Source organism: Pongo abelii, chromosome 21 (assembly GCF_028885655.2).
Source record: "Pongo abelii isolate AG06213 chromosome 21, NHGRI_mPonAbe1-v2.0_pri, whole genome shotgun sequence".
In the NCBI taxonomy this organism is placed as follows: domain Eukaryota; kingdom Metazoa; phylum Chordata; class Mammalia; order Primates; family Hominidae; genus Pongo; species Pongo abelii.
In genome coordinates this window covers 36,135,386-36,159,051 of record NC_072006.2, presented here as the reverse complement: position 1 = coordinate 36,159,051, position 23,666 = coordinate 36,135,386, and the positions used below count along the sequence as shown (strand labels likewise).

Sequence of the window (23,666 nt, the reverse complement as noted above, 5' to 3'; positions counted from 1 at the left end):
GCCATGACGAGGTGTGGTGAGGGTGCACGGGACTGGGTACTTCTATAGGGTGGGAGCATAAAGGGAGACGAAGATGGGGGTTTGGCCTCCATCTAGGACTCTGGTGTGGGGCTGTTAGGGTTCAGGGGTCTTGGTGGGAGGGTGGGAAATGAGGGTCCAGGACTCTGGGAGTGGAAGAGGAGGTGAAGAGGAGGTCATGATTAGGGTGTGGAGCAGCCAGGAGGGGGCCATTAGAAGTCGTGGGCCACCAGGAGGAGGCCGGGCATGGAGAGGAATATCTAGAGCTGAGCTGAGCAGAGCTGAGGGGCGGGGACGGGGAGACCCAAGGTGGGAAGCATTGTGATTGGGACCCCGTAACCGGGCAAGGGGTCCCCAGGGCCCTGAGGGGTGATGATAGTCTTTTGGGACACTGAGGATGGGTTGGGCAGGGACTGGTTTGGGAGAGCATGGAGTGCTTCAGGGAGACAGGGGGATGCGGTTTTTCTCTGATATTGAGGGGCTCTGTCATTATGGAAGGGGCAAGGTGGGAAATTAACAGGGCCTGTAGGGAGGAGGAGGCGATGGATACCAGGACTAGGCCTGGGAGGGCCCCCCGGGGCCCCCCAGTGAAGGGGTAGGCTCTCTGGAAACTGGTGGTGATTGGTCAGGTCTATGAGGCAGGGGGTCCCCAGGAGACGCAGGCTGGGATCAGGTTGGGGAAGGAAGTGGGCAGGGGATTCCCCAGAGGGTCTAAAGTGTTTGGACGGGAGATGGGGTTTGGTTGGCTCTGGCAACGGGGAAGGGAGGAGGGCAGGAGCGCCCAGGAGGGCTGATGGGTGTCGAGGGAGTGGAGGGGCCAGGTCCCTCCTCACTCTGAGTGTAAGTGGGCCATCTAAGGGGACGCGGGGGTCTCGAGAGGCCTGGAGGGTGGTGAGGGTAGAAGGGGCAGGCCTCCCTAAACCCTGACTGAGTGAGCCCTGAGCTGGGGTGGGGAAGCGCACAGGGCATCCCCAGGGAGCCTGAAGCAGGGAGAAAGGCCCGGTGGGGCGGTCCCAGGCGCGGAGGGTGAAGGGGTGGGCTCACCCGGCAGCAGGTCGGGCGCGCCACCGCGTTGCACCAGCAGGCTGAGCTGCAGCACTAGCTGCGGCGCGCTGCGCAGAAAGGTCTCCAGCAGGCGCAGCATGCTCACGTCGGCGCTCTCGAACAGCATCCGCCAGTAGAAGTGGCGCCGCAGCCGCTCCCCGCGCCAGCGGCTCTGCAGCCCCAAGTACAGGGCGCGCAGGTACCTGCGGGAAGGACGCGGTGCTCAGGCTCCCGCACGCTGGTTCCTCTCGCTCTGTCCCACCCGCCCCGAGCCGCTCACAGGCGCAGGGGGCAAGTCACTCCCTACGCTGAGCCTGTTTCCTCAGCTGTGAAATGGGCATTTCGAAAGGATCACCTTATGAGGTTGCTGTTGAGGAGCACTGAATGGACTCATTAGCTTAGAGAGAGGACTGGCACTAAGTAAAGCCTTTAATACAACAGCGGCATCGCCATTGTTCCTACAACGCTTAGGGCGTGCTTTCTTTGGAGGGTTACTGACACCTTGAAGTGCGCTGAGCTTACAATAGCCCTGTTACCCGACCCTTATTTTGTTTTATTTTACAGATGGGGTCTCATTCTGTCACCCAGGCTGGAGTGCAGTGGTGCGATCTTAGCTCACAGCAACTTCAAACTCCTGGGCTCAAGCAATCTTCTCGACTCAGCCTCCTAAGTAGCTGGGACTGCAGGCATGTACCACTACACCAGGCTAATTTTTAAATTTTTTTCTGGCTATGTTGCCTAGGCTGGTCTTGAACTCCTCGCCTCAAGCGATCATCCTGCTTTGGCCTCCCAGGGTGCTGGGATTACAGGCATGAGCCACCGCACACGGCCCAATCCCCATTTTGTAGGTGAGCAAACTGAGACCCAGAGAGGTATGTCATTTATCCAAGGTCACACAGCTAGGAAGCAGTAGAACCAGGACCCAAACCCAGCCATTCTGGCCTCAGGGCCGGCACTCTAACCATTAGGCAACACTGCCTCTGACTGTAAACCATAAAAAGTTTTGCTCACATAGGTTCCTTCCAGGAACAGTCCCTACTGCCTGGTGTCAGCCCCGGTTCTGTTGCCAGCAGCAGCTCCCTGGCCTGTTCCCTTCTCAGTGCCCAGCTGAGGTGAGATCCTCACAGCTCAGGGCCCAGCTCTCACCCCAGGGTGCAAGGAAGGTGCTCACAGACACTTTTCCTTGGCATCTGAAACTGCTGCTTCCTCTCATGCCACTTCTCCCAACAAACTCTATGGCTCTTTATGGCCACTCTGCACAGGTCACAGAGCCAGAGCTCACAATGTTCTCCCACCTTGCTGAGGAATTGTACCTATTGTTTCCTCTCCCTAAAACACCCTGCCCTATCCCCTAACCCCATCCTGGCCCCAACCCGCGATGACTCTTGCTTTTCTTCCAAGGCTTAGCTTTTGAACACAATTTTGTCCATAAAGCTTCCGCTGACCACCTTCCACCTAGGGTAAGGGCCTCTCCCAGGCTTCCATCTAATCTAGCTAGCATTTGTCACAGTGGGTTGTAACTGCCTGGTTATGTGCGCATCTCCCTCATGCTGTGAGTACCTGGAGAATGACTAGGCTGGCTTGCTAACTGCTGCATCCTCAGTTCTTAGCACACAGTAGGTGCTTAATCTATGTGGGCTGAATGAATGAAAGTGTGAACAACTGCAGGCTTGTTGAACTGAATGGAACTCTAGTAACCCTATAGGGGGTATACAAGGGACTCTGAAGTCCTGAGATCAATCCCACTTGGCTTCTAATTTACTGTGTGATCTTGAGCAAGACCCTCTCTGAGCCCTAGTTAATCCCTCCCAAAGTGGCGGCGAGGATTAAATGAATGAAAAGAAACTTTGCACACTGTGAAGTGCAGTGCCTATGTAGGGTGAGAGGGGACCTATCTACACAGATCTCTGGGTCTGATTTCCCTTCTGCCCTGGTTCCTTGCCCAGAAGCTCCACTCCTGCAGCTACAGACCCTGCCACCTTCCCAGCGCCCCCCACTCCCGCTGGCTCCCCAAAGTCTCTGATTCACGGGGCAGGCACACTCTTTGCTGCAAACCAGAGGACTCTTCCAAAGTGGCTTTCCCAGGAAACTGGAGGTGGGGTGTGTGTGTGTGTGTGTGTGTGTGTGTGTGTGTGTGTGTGTGTGTGTAGGGGGAACCCTTACACAGATTCTCTGAACCCGCTGCCTGGATCTGAAACTGGGGAGCCAGGGATTTGGGGTCTATTCCCAGGGTGAAGCACTGGCACTTCCAGGATGTTGTTTGGGAACCAGGGGACTCACTCTATTCACAGCCCAAGGGAGGAAGTCACAATTCTCCCTGGATGTGGGGCCAGCTGATACCAAGTTTCTTCAAATGAGTATACTGGTCTTACCAGCTGTGTAGCCCTCTCAAAGCCTCAGTTTCTCCATCTGCCAATGAAAGGGATGAGTTTGATGACTCTGGAGATCTTTTCAGAGTGAATATTCTGGGACTCTTTCTGCAAAATGAGGCCAGGAACATCCCATTTAGGACCATCCTCCCCATCCCTGGGTCATCCTGGCATCAGTCTATGGCGTAAACACACTGTCAACATAACACATGACAGGATTGGCAGCCAGGATGGGGAAGGGGGCTGTTCCCTCAGAAGCTGACTCTGGAGATGCAAAGCCCCCTCTGGCCAACTCTCCTGTGCCATGCTGGAATTCCTTCAGCCATTTCCAGCATGGTGCATCTATACCCACTGCTCACATGCTCCCCAGGACAGGGACCTCAGCCTGCTGCATCTATACCCACTGCTCACACACTCCCCAGGACAGGGACCTCAGCTTCTGAGCAGCTCCAGGGCTGGATTGTATTTCTTCTGATAAGCAGAAATTTGTCTCCCTGTATCTTCCATTTTCTGGACTCCTGCTTACCCCACACATAAGGATCCCTGCAGCCAGAATGATTCATTCATGTAGCAGGTGGATTTTGACCACCTGCTCTGTGCCAGGCTGTGTGCCCGTATGTATCTCCCAGTCCCATGGAAGAGAGACAAGATAGGAGGTAAAATAATGCTATAAGATGCCTTGGAAGGAAGAAACATTTGATCTCGGGTTTTTTGTTTGTTTTTCGTTTTGTTTTGTTTTGTTTTGTTTTGTTTTGTTTTGTTTTGAGACAGAGTTTTGCTCTTGTTGCCCAGGCTGGAGTGCAGTGGTGTGATCTTGGCTCACCACAACCTCCGCTTCCGGGGTTCAAACGATTCTCCTGCCTCAGCCTCCTGAGTAGCTGGGATTACAGGCATATGCCACCATGCCTGGCTAATTTTGGATTTTTAGTAGAGATGGGGTTTTTCTATGTTGGTCAGGCTTGTCTCAAACTCCTGACATTAGGTGATCTGCCCACCTCAGCCTCCCAAAGTGCCGGGATAACAGGTGTGAGCCACCACGCCCGGCCTGATCTCAGTTTTAAAGCATGGGTTGGCATTTGAAGGCACACAAGAGATGGAAGGTCATTCCAGGTGGAAGAATCAGCTGAAGCAAAGGCTCAGAGGCCTGAAAGAATTTGGCATTTTAGGGGAATGGCCAGAGGTTTGCTGGGCCTGGACAAGGGGTTTTAATGGGCAGGGACATGAGACTAGAATTGTGAAGGGCATGAAATTCTGGACTGAAGAGTTCAGATTTTATTCTCTATCTGAGTGCCATCCCAGAATCAGGGGTGATGAGCTTGGCTCAGTGGCTTAGAAAGCTTGCTGTGGAGGCTGGCTTGGAGGAAAGCCAAGAGAGGATGGGGTTTGGTCCAGGTCTGAAATTACAGGGCTGAGCTAAGGCAGGGGATACAGGAAGGGCAGAGAGAGATCTGGAGATGGCCAGAGGTGGGGGCTGGGGGAGAAACCAAGATGGCCCTTAGAACTTCTGAGGGCCTAGAACACAGGCCATCTTTCCTAGCCTCCATCCCCACTGCCGCCACATTCCCTTCCCCTTCCCGCAGCTCTGGCTTTGCCTAGGAAGGAGAGACCAGCTGGTCCAATGTGAAGGGGCCTGGGGAGTTGGGGGGAAGGTGACACCCTGGAAGTTTCTCTCAGGCTGGAAGACCATCTGTTTCCGGGCCCGGGTCAGCATGAGAGAAACCCTGGCCCCCGGCCAGCATCCATCACTACCTGACGGGCCACCTGCCCACCTCCCTGCCCATTCCTGCCCCCTCCTCTGCCAGCTCCTAGCTAACCACAGACAAAGGGCTCACACAGCCCAGGGCCACCGCGGGCAGGAGCAGGGATGGAGGAAGAGAAGAGAGGAGGCCTCTGAGTCCCAGGAATGTGGGGTCAGTGGGCAGTGTGGAAAGACCACACTGTGTTCTGGGGATAAAAGGCCTGGGTTCTGCCCCGCTCTGCCCCTTTTGGCAACAGGACCAAAACTGTGGCTGTTCCTTCCAGCCAGCACGATAAGCTCTCTGCCAAGGGCCTGTGAGATTTTCATGGGCCTAGGAAAATGTTTGAAGCCTGAAAAAAAAATTGGCTCCAAAACACAGGGAAAAACTACAGAATCAAAATTAATAAATGTTTAATTAAATGTGTGCAAAACAAAATATGATGTCAGCCAGTCAACTACAATTTGGCTTTTATCTGGTCATGTATAATTTACATGGGATGTTTGATGTAGCTGCATTTTAATATGCTTGATAGATGTGGTGCCCACAAAGGTCTTAAAACAGTCCTGCCCAGGACATGCAACCTAATTTCCCTGGCCCTCAGTTTCCCTTCTCTAAAATGGGAATGGCACTTGCCATTCTGCTTATACATAGCCACGGGGGTAAGGATGAGGGAGGAAAGGTAGCAATGGCTGGCGTGTGGGTTTGATTCCCAGCCATGTCCCGGACCTGCTGTGTGACCTTGGGTAGTCTCTCCACTTCTCTGAGCTTTATTTTCCTCCTTGTTGTGAGCATTAAATGAGTGTGATGGGGCAGGCTGCAGTGGCTCACGCCTGTAATCCCAACACTTTGGGAGGCCGAGGTGGGTGGATCTCCTGAACCGGGGAGTTTGAGACTCACTGGGCAACACAGTGAGTCCCTATCTCCACACACAGACACACACACAGACACACACACACACACACACACACAATGAATTTTAAAATAGTTTATAAACTATAAAGGGTGTCCATAGAGGGAGCAGCATACACTGGGCAGGGGCTGCTGGCTCCTTCTCACCACCAAGCAACCTCTCTTGAAACCTCCTCCAGGAAGTCCACCCTATCCCACATCCCACTCTATTTGAAATGAAGTTGAAAGAAGCTGATCTTCACCCAAGGGAAGAACACCACACCTCAGGGAAGGGAATCCAGATTGGGGGTGGTGTACATCTGATCTTCTCCAAAATTATCCCCAGACCAGGTGTGGTGGCTCATGCCTGGAATCCCAACATTTTGGGAGGCCAAGGTGGGAGGATCACTTGAGCCCAGGAGTTCAAGACCAGCCTGGGCATCACAGAGAAACCCCATCTCTACAAAAAATTTAAAAATTGGCCGATGTGGTGGCGTGTGCCTGTAGTCCCAGCTACTCAGGAGGCTGAGGCGGGAGGATCGCTTGAGTCCAGGCGTTCGAGGCTGCAGTCAGCCATGACTGCACCACTGCACTCCAGCCTGGGTGACAGAGTGAGACCCCATCACTAAAAAACAACAAAATCCCCAGTCTGTCCATGTCTCCTCTGCTACCACCTGTGCAGGCCACAGTCATCTTGCCTGGGTGACCACGTCAGCCTTCTGTGTGGGCTGCCCGCATCCACTCCTGCCTCCCTACAGTCCATTCTCCACATGGCAACCAGCGGGATATTTTTAAAACCTGTCAGATCATGTCATTCCCCTTCTCAAAGCCTTCCAAGGGCCTCCCATCACACTTGGAATAAAACCCACGCTTCTCCCCTCGGCGTGCAGGCCCTAAACCATCTGGCCCTGCCTGTTTCTCTCACCTCATCTCAAACCACTGTCCCACTTGTTCCTGACACTCCAGATGCGCTTTGGGGGGCTCCTAAAACTCAGCCAGACTTGTCCCTGGCTCAGGACGTCTGCACTTGCTCTGCCTGGAATACCCCTTTCCCAGATCCTCCCGTGGCTGGCTCCTCATCAGCTCACACCTTCTCAGAGAGGCCTCCCAGGCCACCCTTGCCAACTCACTCTAGTCTACCACACCACCCTGTCTTATTTTCATCTTAACCTACACTATGAAATCACCGTTTATTTATTTATTTTCCATTCTCCCACTGTGAATCCATGAGGGCAGGGATCTCGTCTGTCTTGGTCACCCCTGTGTCCCCAGCATCAGTGCCTGTAGAATAGGCACTGATGCATTATTGAGTAGGCACTGACTATTTGCTGAATGAATAAATGTGAGTATCTGTGTGCATCACCCTCCTGACCTTACAGGGCTCTGGGGTGTCTCTGCTTGAAGTTGCAAAGAGCCAGGACACCTCACAGGCTCCTCCTGCCCTCGCTGACTCATTTTTGTCCTTCTTCCAACAGGAGGTCCTCCCTGATGCCCCTCTAGCCCAGTTAGGCCTCACTTTCTCTAACAGCTCTCAGGCTTGAACTGCGTGAAGCCTGAAGTGAGCCAGACACTGCAGTCCGTGCTGTTAACCTAACAGGCAACTTCTGCTGTCCCCATTTTATAGATGAGGAAACAGAGGCCCTCAGTCTGTTTGGAATCTAACTTACTGACCCCCAGTCTTGTGTTCAGAGAAGAAGCTTGTCCGGGAAGAAACTGGAAGAGCAGATGAGTGTACATCTCTAAAGTGTACAAGTGGGAGCAAAAAAGCCACACCTAGCGAGAAGAGTAGAAGCTAGAGTATGAAATCCCTCCTGTCAGGGACCCAAAAACCTGTCTCTTCTGAACCCTACTGCCTCCGTGAACAGGTAGCAGGGTCGAGAAATGAATAGAAGCTCATTCCCTTCTCCCCAGGCCCATACTACCCTCCTCACAGGAACTTTCCAGTGTCCCCCAGTCCCCCAGAGTTTGGGGGCTTCTCTCTAATGGGCAGGAGGGGAAAAGGACGAGGGGATCCCATGTTCTTGAGAAGCCAGGAAGCTTCTGGCAACGTCTGCATCACCTCATCTCTCTCCTGTTCTTTGTTCCTGAGTCACCCCAAGTCTCTGGTTCTAGGTCAGAGTTTCTGGCCTGCACCTCAGTCCATTCAGACAGTCAAACCTGGGCCCAAGCCTGAACCCATCCCTTTGACCTCAGATCCTTAGTCATTGTCTCTGTCTGTGGCTCAGATCAGCCTGTCTATTGTGTCTGTCCCTTGAATGCAGAGCCAGCCTATTTATCATTCCTGCATTTCTGTCAGGAGTCTGTTAGTCAGTCAGTCTCACCCTGGAATCCTGGCTCAGTCCCCGGCTCAGTTCCAAAATCCTGGAATCCTGTCCCTTGGACTGTGGGTCACATAGTCTCTCAGATATTATGTCCTATTGGTCTGACCCTGTGATCCTGGGTCAGCCTGTCTGCCTGCCCTTAGAGGCCAGGAGCTTCAGTCTCTGTCCCCTGGATGCCAGACAGCCTGTCTATCCTGTGAATACGAGGTCTGCTTTTCTGTGTGTCTTGATACTGGGTCCGCTTGGTGGTCTGTCTGTCTGTGTCTTGAATGCTGGATCTGTTTGGTGGTCTGTCTGTCTGTCTGTGTCTTAATACTGGGTCCTCTTGGAGGTCTGTGTGTCTGTGTCTTGATACTGGGCCCGCTTTGTGGTCTGTCTGTGTCTTGGATGCTGGGTCTGTTTGGTGGTCTGTCTGTCTGTGTCTTGGATGCTGGGTCTGCTTGGTGGTCTGTCTGTCTGTGCCTTGGATACTGGATCTGTTTAGTGGTCTGTCTGTCTGTCTGTGACTTGGATGCTGGGTCTGCTTGGTCATCTGTCTGTCTGTGTCTTGGATGCTGGGTCGGTTTGGTGGTCTGTCTGTTTGTCTGTCTGTGTCTTGGATACTGGATCTGTTTGGTGGTCTGTCTGTCTGTGTCTTGGATGCTGGGTCTGCTTGGTGGTCTGTCTGTCTGTCTGTGTCTTGGATGCTGGGTCTGCTTGGTTGTCTGTCTGTCTGTCTGTGTCTTGGATGCTGGGTCTGCTTGGTGGTCTGTCTGTGTCTTGGATGCTGGGTCTACTTGGTGGTCTGTCTGTGCCTTGGATACTGGATCCGTTTGGTGGTCTGTCTGTCTGTGTCTTGGATGCTGGGTCTGCTTGGTGGTCTGTCTGTCTGTGTCTTGGATGCTGGGTCTGCTTGGTGGTCTGTCTGTCTGTGCCTTGGATACTGGATCTGTTTAGTGGTCTGTCTGTCTGTCTGTGTCTTGTATGCTGGGTCTGCTTGGTGGTCTGTCTGTCTGTCTGTGCCTTGGATGCTGGATCTGTTTGGTGGTCTGTCTGTGTCTTGGATGCTGGGTCTGCTTGGTGGTCTGTCTGTCTGTGTCTTGGATGCTGGGTCTGCTTGGTGGTCTATCTGTCTGTGTCTTGGATGCTGGGTCTGCTTGGTAGTCTGTCTGTCTGTCTGTCTGTGTCTTGGATGCTGGGTCTGCTTGGTAGTCTGTCTGTCTGTCTGTCTGTGTCTTGGATGCTGGGTCCGCTTGGTGGTCTGTCTGTGTTTTGGATGCTGGGTCTGCTTGGTAGTCTGTCTGTCTGTCTGTGTCTTGGATGCTGGGTCTGCTTGGTTGTCTGTCTGTCTGTCTGTCTGTGTCTTGGATGCTGGGTCTGCTTGGTTGTCTGTCTGTCTGTCTGTGTCTTGGATGCTGGGTCTGCTTGGTAGTCTGTCTTTCTGTCTGTCTGTGTCTTGGATGCTGGGTCCGCTTGGTGGTCTGTCTGTGTCTTGGATGCTGGGTCTGCTTGGTGGTCTGCCTGTCTGTGCCTTGGATACTGGATCTGTTCGGTGATCTGTCTGTGTCTTGGATGCTAGGTCCACTTGGTGGTCTGTCTGTCTGTGTCTTTTAGTCCCTCAACTGCTTGGTCCATCTGCTGACTTGTTGCTCAGCTCGTGGCTTGGCGTGACTGCCAGTTTTCTGGCCATCCTCCCCTGCCTGCTCCTCCTCTCCCCGACTCTGGGTCTCTCTCTGTCTGTCTGTGTCTCTCACATCCTCAGCTCCTCCATCTGTCGGTCTCAGTGTTTCCGAGTGTGTGTTCTCGCCCCTCCCCACTCCCCCTCACAGTTCTGGGCCAAACACACAGCAGCTTCCAGCGGCTCCCCCGCTGCCTCTCCATCCAGGAACCACCCTCATGCTGGCTAGCTCCCTAGTCTTGATGCGGGCCAGGGTCTGCAGACCTCTATAGAGTGAATAGGGTGGGGCTGGGAGGCAGATAGGAGAGCCAGGGCTGATGGGCAGGGGCAGGACATCCCCCCAGCTGAGTCCATAGTTAGTCTGTAGGTCTGCAGGGGGACAGTGTGCAGTGGTTACTAATGAGGATAACAGCTCACGCTTACTGAGTCCCAACTGGATGACAGGCTGTGCTGAGACTTTTTATACATATGAACGTATCCATCCCTCTTAACAAATCTTTGAAGTGGGGACTACCATTATCCTTATTTCACAGATGAGAAACAGACCTAGAAAGGGAGCAGGACTTGTCCCAAGTCACACAGCAAGTTAGTGCCAGATCTAGGACTCAGCCCTGGCTCTTCATGGCCTCCTGAGCCAGAGCAGGGATGAGGAAGGACAAGTCTCATCCCATGGGATGCCCCTGTTGCCTCGGCTGCCTACGTGGCAGCTTCCCTCACGTGGAGGGTGTGCAGTATGGCTGCCCAGCAGGATCCTGATAGGACCCCGGTAAGACACAATGGACCTCAGGTTTCACTTGGGATTATATGAGTTTAGAGAAAACTGGGAGACAGGCAACAATAGTAAGTGGAGAGTCAGGAGACCAAGGTGATTCCAGGAAAGCCCAGCTCCTTGATGGGCCTCAATCTTCTTCTATAAAATGGGCTCAAGTAACTGATTCTTGTCTACATCAAGCGGTGTTCATCAAGCCCCTCCCCACCCATCCAACTCTGATAACATTAATGCTCCACAGCTATGTCCTGAACCCAAGTCCTTCTCTCTACCCTGGTGTCACCACCCTGGGCCAAGCCACCTCATTCCAGCAGCTTCCCTGGGGTGCTCGCTTCCATCCTTGCCCTCTTCAAGCCTGGTCTTCACACAACAGCAGAGGGATCTTGTAAACTCCTAGGTCAAGGCAGGCCACTCCCCACTACTTGTTTTTTTTTTTGAAATGGAGTCTCGCTCTTGTCACCCAGGCTGGAATGCAGTGGCATGATCTTGGCTCACTGCAACCTCCGTTTCCTGGGTTCAGGTAATTCTCGTGCCTCAGCCTCCCGAGTAAATGGGATTACAGGCATGTGCCACTAGGCCTGGCTAATTTTTGTATTTTTGGTAGAGACAGGGTTTCACCATGTTGGCCAGGCTGGTCTCAAACTCTTGACCTCAAGGGATCCACTTGCCTCGGCCTCCCAAGTGCTGGGAGTGAGCCACTGTGCCTGTCCACTGCCCGCTGTTTATTGATTGATTGATTGATTGATTGATTGATTGATTGAGACAGAGTCTTGCTCTGTCACCCAGGCTGGAGTGCAATAGCACGATCTCGGCTCACTGCAACCTCTGCCTCCCCGGTTCAAGCAATTCTCCCTGCCTCAGCCTTCCAAGTAGCTGGGATTACAAGCGCCTGCCACCATGCCTGGCTAATTTTTGTATTTTTAGTAGAGACAGGGTTTTGCCCTATTGGCCAGGATGGTCTCGAACTCCTGACCTCAGGTGATCCGCCTGCCTCAGCCTCCCAAACTACTAGGATTACAGGCATGAGCCACCACGCCCGACCCCCACTACTTTTAAAATTAACTCTTCACCATGACCCTTGAGGCCCAGGAGGACACTACCTTTGTCCCTCCCGAGGACCCTCTCCTGCCACCCTCCCTCTCTCCCATGCTCCAGCTCCTGCTTCCTGAACACACCAAGTTCACTCCAACCCCAGGGCCTCTGCCTAGAAAGGTCCTCACTAACGCCTGTCAAACTCTCATTCTCTCATCTCAGCTCAGTGTCACCTCTTCAGAGAGCTTTCCCAGCCATCCCCCTCACCACTGCCTGTAACCCCGCAAAGCACTTCTGCAGCCCCTCTGGTCACTTTCTGTCGTGTTACCCTGTGTTTTTAAGTAACACATATCACAACCTGAAACCATCTCATTTACTTGTTTACGTATTTATTGCCTGTCTTTCCCCTAGCACTGCAGGCTCCATGAGAGTGGGGACCATGTTTATGGTGTCCTCTGCTACATGCCCAGTGCCTGGCACATTGTTAATACACAGTCATTTGTTGAGTGAGTAAATGAATGAAGAGAGTGAATATACTTTATAAACTCTGCTTTGTAAACTCCTTAAGTAAAAGCGGCCAAGAACAGAGGGAAAGAACCCAGGTGAGGGAGTCAGGCCTGGGCTCAGATCCTAGCTCCATCTCTTACTATGTAGCCCCAGGCAAGTTGCCTCCCCTCTCTGGACCCATCAGCCCAATACCCATTTACAGGGTAGCTGTGAAATCAGAAAGTAGTAATGTGTGTAAAACGCCCAGCTCAGTGTTGGGCACTTGATCAATGGAAGGTTTCAAGGAGCTTTTTGAATCAGAGGCCCCATCAGTAAGAAGGAAGTTTCGTTTCTGGCACAGCTGAGACCCAGTCCTAGGATGGCTTTCCCCTGGTGCTCGTCGAACCTGTCCCCAAGGGACACTGGGTCAGAAAGCACCTTTGGGACAGGTTCACAGGGCAAGTATTCTTTGGGGTCTCTGTCTGCCCCCCAGAAAATAACTACCACTCATCAAATACCTTTTATATGCACTTTGCTAAAATCCTCACTGTAGTCCTGTGAGGTTCGTGGACATAATCTCCATTTTCCAGATGAGGAAACTTAGTGTCAGAAAAGGGAAGGTTCATTTGACATTTATTCACCAAGCCCTATTTTTTTTTTTTTTTGAGACAGAGTCTCTCTGTCGCCTGGGCTGGAGTGTATGGCTCGATCTCAGCTCACTGCAACCTCCACCTCCTGAATTCAAGAGATTCTCTTGCCTCAGCCTCCCGAGTAGCTGGGATTACAGGCATGCGCCACCACGCCCCAGCTGATTTGTGTATTTTTAGTAGAGACGGGGTTTCGCCATGTCAGCCAGGCTGGTCTCGGACTCCTGACCTCAGTTGATCCGCCCACCTCAGCCTCCCAAAGTGCTGGGATTACATGCATGAGCCACCATACCCAGTCCACCAAGCACTTTTGAGTACCTACTATGTACCCCAAACTGTGCTAAAATGGCTCGTGGACACAATGGTGTGCAAGACAGACCCAACCCACCGGTGGAACTGAGTTTAATGGAGACCTGAAGATTAACTAAATCATCATGTAAACATGTAACAACAAGCATGTTCCGTGGGCTCCAGAAATGCTCCAAACAGAAGTCCCTGCTTCAGCACTGTGGATGGCAGTGCTATTGGAGGAGAGCCAGGCCCAGCTTGGGAAGGGTGTGGCAGTCAGGGAAGGCTTTCTAGAGGAGGTGACTACTGAGCCATGATCTGAAGCAGACATAGGAGTTAACCAGGTAAAGGAGGCAGGGAAGGGAGCCTCTGGCTGAGGAAACAACACAGGCAAAAGTCCTGAGGTGGGAGGGAGCGGTAAGTGGTCAGAATGGCTGCTGTCAGAGAAGGAGGGAGAAGGAGGGAAGAAAGCACGACATGAAGTGGAGACGTGAACCATGGTGAAGTATTTGGTCTTTATCTTTTGTTTTTTCTTTGTTTGTTTGTTGGTTTGTTTGTTTTTAGACAGAGTCTCGCTCTGTTGCCCAGGCTGCAGTGCAGTGGCACGATCTCGGCTCACTGCAACCTCTACCTCCCAGGTTCAAGCGATTCTCCTGCCTCAGCCTCCCAAGTAGCTGGGATTACAGGTACATGCCACCATGCCTGGCTAATTTTTGTATTTTTAGTAGAGACAGGGTTTTGCCATGTTGGCCAGGCTGATCTCAAACTCTTGACCTCAGGTGATCTACCCATCTCAGCCTCCCAAAGCGCTGGGATTACAGGCGTGACCCACCGTGCCTGGCTGGTCTTTATCTTTTTTGTTGTTGTTGTTGTTTTTGAGACAGGGTCTTGCTCTGTTGCCCAAGCTGGAGTGCAGTGGCGCCATCTCAGCTCACTGCAACCCCTGCCCTCTGGGTTCAAGTGATTCTTCTGCCTCAGGGGCATCCCAAGTAGCTGGGACTTCAGGCATGGGCAACTACACCCAGCTGATTTTTGTATTTTTTTTTTTGTAGAGACAGGGTTTCACCATGTTGACAGGGCTGTTCTCAAACTCCTGACCTCAAGTGATCACCTCCCTATGCCTCCCAAAGTGCTAGGATTACAGGCATGAGCCACAGCACCCGGCTTTTTTTTTTTTTTTTTTTTTTTTTTTTTTTGAGACAGGGTCTCACTCTGTTACCCAGGCTGGAGTGCAGTGATGAGAGCACAGCTCACTGCGGCCTCAACCTCCTGGGATCAAGCAATCCTCCCACCTCAGCCCCCTGAGTAGCTGGGAACATAGGCATATGCCACCATGCCAGGATGTATTTTTTTAAATTTTTAGTAGAGATGAGGTCTCTCTATATTGCCCAGGCTGGTCTCGAACTCCTGAGCTCAGGCAATTCTCCTGCCTTGGCCTCCCAAAGTGCTGGGATTACAGGTGTGAACCACCATGCCCGGCCTGGTCTTTATCTTAAGAGTGATGGAGAGCCATAGGAAGGTTTTAAACAGGGAAGTGACAAGATCAGATACCACTTCTGCATATTAGAGGAAGCATCCTGGCTGTGGGGAACAGATTGCAGGAGGACAAGGGTGAAAGACAGGAGACCAGTTGCCAGGTGAGAGGTAAGGATGGCCCGGACACAAGGGAATAGAGTCTAGAGCCATTAGAGAAATGACTTGCCCAAGGTCACATGGCCAGAAAGCATCAGAGTTGTAGCCCAAACCAGGGCTAGCCAACTCCCCCGTTTCACCATGGGGCATGGGAACCCAAATCTGGTCTATAGGTTCTCTAGGAAACATTGGGTTCCCAGCTGTATAGCCTCCTCACCTGCAATGAAGCCCAGAAGCTTTTGCGGGGGGTTAGGGGGATGGCCCTGAGGCCCCCTCCCCGTCTGCCTACCCCTTAATGTTGAGTGCTCCTGCAAGAATACAAAATAGGACCTTCCTGGGGTTGTCAGCCAAATGAGTCATAAATGTCAGTAAAGAATGTGATTTTACACGTTTGTCTCCCATTTCATGTGGTGCTGGGAGCTGGAGCTGGGCTGTCTCCCTCCTCCTTAGCAGCCCCCTACAGAGTCACAGCACCTCTTTTTTTTTGTTTCGTTTTCTGGGCTAAAGCCAAACATTTCCCAGCCACTAATTTTAGGCCCTAACTGAGAAGCTGAGACCCTCTCCCATCCCACTCACCCTCATCAGCTCCCAGCCAGTGTCCCTCTTTTGCACAGCAGAGGAATGGGCAGCCCCTCTTCAGCAAAGCATTTAGGGACTAGCTTCTTGCCTCCCACACCCCTCACCGTATGAGTGCAGCCAGCTCTCTTCTCCTCTCTGGACCTCAGTTTCCCCATCTGTGAAATGGGTGCAGAGCAGAGACTAAAACCCAGGACCCCATTCTCTAGCCCAAGGCCTTTTGTCCCCCTTTTCTCTCTTTGCTTGATATCCTCATGTGGAGTTGGTATGTCATAAGCCAGTGGGGGAGGGGGTTAGATTCCATCCTCCTGATGGCATCTGAAGGTATCACGGGACCAAGGCAGGGAGAAAACATCACTTCTATCTGCCCCTAGTCTGGGTGTGAGATTCTGCATGGTAGCCAGGGTCTCAAATGCCAATGCTTAAAGGGGCTCAGCTGCTATCATTATGAGGCACTGGGGAACTATGTGGCCTGTCTACAGAGGCAGCCACCTGTCAGTTCCAGCCAACTGATGCCCTGGGAGAATATGAGCCCAACATGGCTGGAGTTTCAATTTTTCAAGAATAGGTGGATATTAGGATATTTATGCAAAAAGAAAAACAAGGGAAAAATCTCAATTTGGAAATGTTCACAAGAAATTAAAGAAATACCATATGAATTTTTAAGAAATTAGGCTGGTGTAGTGGCTTATGCCTGTGATCCCAGCACTTTGGGAGGCCAAGGTGGGAGGATCTCTTGAGCCCAAGAGTTCCAGGCTTCAGTGAGCCATGATTGTGGCACTGCACTCTTGCCTGGGTGGCAGAGTGAAACCTTGTCTCTTTAAAAAAAAAAAAAAGAAAAAGAAAAGAAAAAAAGAAATAATTCCATTTTGTAGGTGTGATAGCAGTATTACATATTTTAACAATTTTTTTTTTTTTTTTTTTGAGACAGAGTCTCACTTTGTCACCCAGGCTGGAGTACAGTGGTGTGATCTCAGCTCACTGCAACCTCCGCCTCCCAGGTTCAAGCAATTCTCCTGCCTCAGTCTCCTGAGTAGCTAGGACTACAGGCGTATGCCACCATGCCCAGCTAATTTTTGTATTTTTAGTAGAGACGGGGTTTCACCATGTTGGCCAGGCTGGTCTTGAACTCCTGACCTCAAGTGATGTTCCCACCTCGGCCTCCCAAAGTGCTGGGATTACAGGCATGAGCCACCATGCCCAGCCACTTAGCGATGTTTTTGAAGTGTATCTTTTTAGAGATGTTTGAGATTTGCTTGAAAATAACACGGAAGGGAAGGAAATGGGGTGGGGCCTGCAACTATGCTCTCCAACACCTACATGTTCAACGCTTGCCATGTATGATTATTTAGATTTTGATTAATTACAAGTAAATAATTACAAGTAAAGAATTTAAAATTTAGTTCTTCAGTCATACTGGCCACATGCCAAGTGCTCTACAGTGGCTACTATATTGGATAGTGCAGATATTGGACATTTTCATGACTGCAGAAAGTTCTACTGGATGGTGCTGCCCTAGATAAAACAAGGTTGGCCAGGAATCAATAATTGTTGAAGAGAGGTGGTAGGGGATCATTATCCCATTTCCTCAACTTTTTCATGTGTTTAAATTTTTCTGTAATAAAAGGTTTTAATAAAAAGTAGGAGAAGAACCAGCACAGTGGCTCACGCCTGCAATCCCAGCACTTTGGGAGGCCAAGGCAGGAGGATCACTTGAGCCCAGGAGTTCAAGACCAGCCTGGGCAATATAGTGAGACCCTGCCTCTACAAAAAAATTGTTTTAAAATTAGCTGGGCATGGTGGTGTGCACCTGTAGTCCTAGCTACTCAGGAGGCTGAGGCAGGAGAATCGCTTGAGTCTGGGAGGCGGAGGCTAGAGTGAACTGAGATCGTGCCACTGCACTTCAGCCTAGGCAACAGAGCATGACCATCTCAAAAAGCAAAAAAAATAAAAAAAAAAAAGTAGGAGAAAAAAATCCTTTGCGGACCAAACCAACACTCTTGAGGCTGGATTTGCCCAAAGACCACTGATTTGCAACCAGTGGTCTGGTGGTTAAACATCATGGAAGCGAGTATCATAAAGTCCCAAGGATAGAGCTACAGATACTTAGAACTAAGGGGCTTTAGAGATCATCTAGTTTATCCTCCAGACTGAAGCAGGAGTCCCTGCTACAGCATCCCTGCCAAAGTTAGCCACTTCCATCTGGACACCTCTGCTGATGTGGAGTTCACACCCTCGGGAACAGCCTGATTGACAGTGTGTTCTTGCTTCTATTCCAAAAACTGTGCCTCCCTTTACTTTGAGTTCGCATCTGCCCTTACACTATCACTGGAGCCATAGAACAACTCTCCTTCCTCGATAGGGGGTCCGTGGGTGAGAGTTAGGACCCCTTATGCCCCTGTCCTAACCCCATCTTGTTACTAAGCAAGTAGGATGGGCTGTGACTTGGGCCAATAATAATAGTCATTGTAGTAGATGTTTTCTGGGCATACACTACGTGACAAGCCCTGTGCATTTACATTATCTCAAGACATCCTTATAAGAACCTTAAGATGCGGATACTATCACTATCCCCATTTCACAGGTGAGACAGGAGCTGTGGCTGGTGGAGCAACTTCCTCAGGGTCACGCAACTAGGATGTCATGGCTCCTTGATCTGCGCTGGTGCCCCAAGCTCTCAGCTACTCTGCTTTCTTGTCCAAGTCCCAGGAAAACTCACCAGAATTCTGAAGTTACTTTACAGATGGAGTAACTGAACCCTAGGTGGCGAAGTGACTTGTCCAAGATTCTGATCTCAAAGGTTCAATCCAGTTCACACCAACATTTATTGAGTACCTACTGCATACAAGGAACTTGACTTCCTCCATCTCCTAAGTCAGCCACATCTGTATCATTCTGCGAACCCAACCCAGGGTTGTTCCTATTACCTCCACTTTCCTTAGCCTTAGGCCGTGGACAGTTTTAAAGGCTGTGGATGTAGGCCTAACAGACCTCAGTGCTGTGTCCACAACTGCAGAAAGCCCGCACATTCAGCACCCTGCACTTCATCCACAGAACCAAAGCCTGCTTCATGTTGCATAGACCTCACCAGAGCTGGCTGGGTACAAGACCACCAACAGTAACAGAGGATCTACTCTGGGCTAGTCACCGTGGGAGACAGAGAGAAAAAGGGACAAAGCCTCAACTGCCCAGGGGTTTGTGATCCAGTGGGAAAGCCAGGCAGGTGGGTAGATGATCACAACAGAATGTGATCAGCGCTGTGGGGTAAAGAGGAATGAGTAATTATGCCTGGGGAGGAAGTCTGAGGGGAAGAACCCAGAATGTTAACAGTGGGGACTTTACATTAAAATACCAATTTAAAAATACTTTTCTGGCCAGGTGTGGTGGCTCACGCCTGTAATCCCAGCACTTTGGGAGGCCGAGGCAGATGGATCACCTGAGGTCAGGAGTTCGAGACCAGTCTGGTCAATATGGTGAAACCCCGTTTCTACTAAAAATACAAAAATTAGCTGGGTGTGGGGGCGGGCACCTGTAATCCCAGCTACTCGGGAGGCTGAGGCAGGAGAATCACTTGAACCCGGGAGGCAGAGGTTGCAGTGAGCCGAGATCGAGCCATTGCACTCCAGCCTGGGAGACAGAGCGAGACTCTGTCTCAAAAAAATAAAAATAAAAATAAAAATACTTTTCTGATATTTTTTCTTCTGCTTTTCTAAACGATACATGATTGATTGTTTGTAAGAATACACTTAACTAGCAGAAGACAGTATAGCTTGGTGGTTCCACATGTGGGTTTGGGAGCCTGACCTCATGGCTTCAAACCCTAGCTTTGCAACCTTATGAATTGGAAGGCCACTCTTCTCTGTGCCTCAATTTCCACATCTATAAAATGGGGCCAATAATGCTAGCAAACACTAACTGAGCACCACTATGTGCTGAGTACTGTGCAGAGCACATATATATTAATTGAATCAGCCTTCACAATGGAGACCTGGGTAGGGATTGTTACGACGCCCATTTCACAGATGAGAAAGCTGAGGTCCAGAAAGGTTAAGTGACTTGCTCAAAGCCACACAGCTCATATGTGGCAGAGCCAGGGTTTTGGGTCTACAGTTCTTCTTCTTCATCCTCGCAGTCTCTACCTGGCAGGATTGTCAAGAGAAAGGATCGAATCTAAGTCTTAATAAACAGTAAGTATAATAAATTTCATTTTTTATACTGATTTTTAAAAAATAGACAAACTATACATGCATTTTTTTAGCTAATTAAAAACCAGAGGCAAAATCTTCAAGCAATGCAGGAAATATCTACTTGGTAAGTGGAAATCTCCCCTGACCTCACCCCTCCTGCCCCAAGAGATAATGAGCAGACGGGAATCTCTTTATGCCTTTTCTATATTGCCTGAGGTTTCAACAAGAATGTATAGCTTTTTGATCAACAGACAAAACAGCCAAACATTTTCCACTTTAGAACAATGACTTTTGCCTGGTTGAGCAAGTGGGAGGTGGTTTCTGGGGGGCAGAGGGTAGCATGTGTGGGATTTGTTCAGAGAAAGCTTCTTAGAAGAGATGGCATTTGAGCTCAGCCTGGAAGGACGTGCAGAATTTCACTGGGAGGAGACTGGAAACTGGTGTTAGGTGTTGTTGGAGGAAGGATGCAGGCAGTGGAGAGCAAGGGGGTGCGGAGCAGGTTGTCATGTGGGTAGAGCAGGGAGGAAAGACAAAAGATCAGGGGGCAAAGGGCCTCAAAGCCAGGCTAAAGCACAGGGACTTGCTCCAGGGACAGAGGGGAGCCATCGCTCTGCCTGCAGGTGGAGGCGGGATTGGGGGTTGGGGCTGATAACCGGAGGCTGATAGGATTTCCCAGGGGAGGAATTTGGATGCCCTAACAAAGGCAGGGTGGTGAACAGAGAGGCCAGAGAAGAACCCAACCATCCTCCCTCCTCTCCCCAGGGACCTGCACCCCAGCTGCTGGGTTCAAAGCCATTTCCTGGCAGCCCTCCGCCCTCCCACTCCCCAGAGCTTCTCCTGTGTGGTCTTTATAGATCAAACAGGGGACGCTGGGCCCAACCGCCGCCGCTGTGTCTGTTAGGAGCAGCTCTAATGGTCCATGGCAGCTGGATGGGCAAGGGGAGGAGGCAGGGTGGGGGTGGAGAGCCTCCTGGAGAGGGGTCTCCCAGGAGGTGAGTGGTGAGGCCCAAACTGGAACAACCCTACAAAGGCAGAGCAGGGAGGAACCTCATGGATGGTCACTGAGTTCAGGGGGCTGTAAACAAGTGTCAGCTGTAGGACAGATTATTCAAAACAAAATCTTAGACATGTAACCAACATGTCATAAAAGAGACATTCAGAGATACTTGGGTTAAAATGATGGAGACAGGGCTGTAAAACACAGTTTGAAAATGATGGAATCCAACCCCTGACCTGTTTTACAAATAACAATGGCTAACGATCATTGTTGAGCACTTCCTATGTTCCAGGCGCTGTGCTGAACACTAAACATTATTTAATTTTCTACTACCTCAAGCCCCATGCAATAGGTGCTATTATTAGAGTGTCCATTTAGCAGATGAGAAAATCAAGGCACAGACAAGTCATGCCACTTGTCCCAAATCACAGAAAGTGGCAGTTGCAGGATATGGCTGATTCCAGAGAGTGGATTCTGAACCATTAACTCTGGCCTCAGTGGAGAGACTGAGGACCAAAGAAGGAAAGAGGTCGCATTAGCTCAGCCTGAAGCAGACCCCCACCCCTGTTGCTACAGCTTGATCCAGTCTCCATTGTCTCTCTCCTGCATGTTTGTAGCAACCTCCTCATGCATCTCCAGGCTTACTCTGACTCCCTCCAGTCTATTCTCTCTCTTTTTTATTCTTTTTCTCTTGAGATGGAGCCTTGCTCTGTCACCCAGGCTGGAGTGCAGTGGCGCACTCTCGGCTCACTGCAACCTCCACCTCCCAGGTTCAAGCGATTCTCCTGCCTCTGCCTCCCGAGCAGCTGGGATTACAGGCGCACACCACCATGCCCAGCTAATTTTTGTATTTTTAGTAGAGACGGGGTTTCACCATGTTGGCCAGGATGGTCTCAATCTCTTGACCTCGTGATCCGCCTGCCTCGGCCTCCCAAAGTGCTGGGATTACAAGTGTGAGCCACTGAGCCCGGCTCCTCCAGTCCATTCTCCACCCAGCAGCCAGAGTGGACATTGCAAAACACAAGTCAAGATCATGTTCCTTCTCTGGCCAAATTCTCCTGGGCTCCCCATGTCATGAAGAGTAAAAGCCCTAGTCCTCGCCATGGCCTCTGAGGCCCTGCATGACCTCACCCCTGCCAATCTGTCCACCAGCGTCTCCGGACATGCTCCCCTCACTCTATTTCTGCCACACAGGCCTTCTCCTTGCCCTTCCCTTTTCCTTTGCCTGCAAAACCCTTCCCAAGACCTCTACACAGCTTGTCCTCACCTCATGCAGCCCTTTACCCACATGCCACCTCCTTGGAGAGGTCTACCCTGACCACCCTATCTCAAAGAGCCACACCTCTCCCTGGCACTCCAGTAGCTCCCTGCCCTGTTTCATTTTTTTCCCCATAGCACTTATCACGATCTGGCCCAGGTATTATATATCACATATAATATATATCATAGTTCTTTTTTTATTGGTTCCTTCATTAGGCTGTTGAGCTCCAAGAGGGCAAGGACTTTGTCTTGTTCACCACTCTATTCCCAGCACTTAGAACAGTGCCTGGTATACAGTAGGTGCTTAATAAATGTCTGCTGAATGAATGACTGCAGATTAAATGAATGACTGCTATGTCATTATGGCTTCAAGGGACTTCAGGACCCCCTTGCTGTCCTGCCACGTGCTCTGTGAACAAACCTTTGTTCCACAGGGAGCAAAGCCCAAGCTAATGCACTAATCATTGCCAGCAGCTTCTGTGCATTTAACGATGGAATGAGCCCTTTGCTGAACCTTTACACATTATCTCATTAAACCTTGAAACAACCCAAGAGGCGGGTGGGTACAGTTATGGTCCCTAGTTTACAACAGATGAGAGATTATTTGCCTTGTCAAGGTCACATATAAGAAGTAGTAAAGTCTGGATTTAAACTGAGGACATTTGAATCTAGAGTCTGTGCTCTCAACCGTTATGCCAAGAATGTAGTTTCCCAGAGGGGAAATCCAGAGCCTGATGTTCACTTCCAGTAGGTCACTAACTCATTCCAGAACTTCTCTGTCATATAGGGCTTCTTAGGTGACATAGAGTGCAGTGTCTGGGCCTACGCATAGAGAAGTCATTAGAGGGAGGGCCCCCAAATCCCAATTGCCTAATTTTCTCACCATTTTGGGGTTTCCAGATCCTGAGAGCCTGGCAGGAATCCCATGTCAGATCATCTCCCACTAATTGGCTTAGCAAACCATGCTTATCTGGGTGAAGCTGGGGCCCACTGAGTTCAAGATTAGGAAAAGCAGGATTCATGGCTTACTGCTCTGCTGCCTACAGGGTCAGAGGGGACAGGGTTAGGACTTTAATTGGCTTAAGAACCCTGGGCAGTTTAACAGCTCAGAGAGTTTAAAGGGAAGGGAGGGATGAAGATGCAGGTTGGTGTCCAGGCGACAGCCAGCTTCGTGCCCCGCCAGAGGATCTGTTTGCTGTTCTCTCAGAGGTTCAATCTGTCTGTGCACAAAGACATTGTTCTGGCATCTCCCAAAGTAGCCGGTGTGTGGTGTAAAAGATAGAGCTAGGTTTGGGACTGATCACCTTTCCTCACTTCCTCAGTGGGTGACTTTTGGACAAAGTTCCTTATCTGATAAATGGGTATATCAATAGTCACCAGGGGAGAGGGTTTCAGAGTAACATGAGATCACATGCCTGAAACACTAACACAGGGCCTGTGGGGACACGGTAGGTGTGCAGTGTCTGTGTATGCTTTCTCCTCCCTGCTCTCTTCAGAGCTTCATTTTATGTTTAAATTAGTAATAAAATCTTCTGTGTGAAAAGACCTTATCAATTTGAAGAGCTAAACCAGAGGTTACAAAGAAGACAGGCTAATAAATATGTTTCCTTTGGTTGACACTATTTTTAAACATTTGAATTAGTAGTTAAATTTTGGAGAGTTCACAGAAAAAATCCCAATTTCCCATTTCTCTTGAGAAATCAAGACTGGGTCCATGATTTCTCATGGCATGATCAGCTGGAGCTTCCCTTTTCCT

General features: G+C 50.6%; 1 protein-coding gene across 1 annotated transcript in view; it reads right to left on the bottom strand.

Annotated features, from left to right (window-relative positions):
- XKR7 (XK related 7) overlaps window positions 1-23,666 on the bottom strand; it is a 34,472-nt gene that overhangs the window by 7,085 nt on the left and 3,721 nt on the right. Inside the window, exon 2 of the mRNA XM_009233484.4 lies at window positions 1,063-1,265. Within this exon, the coding sequence (XP_009231759.2) occupies window positions 1,063-1,265 (203 nt within the window). The remainder of the gene's footprint in view (window positions 1-1,062; window positions 1,266-23,666) is intronic.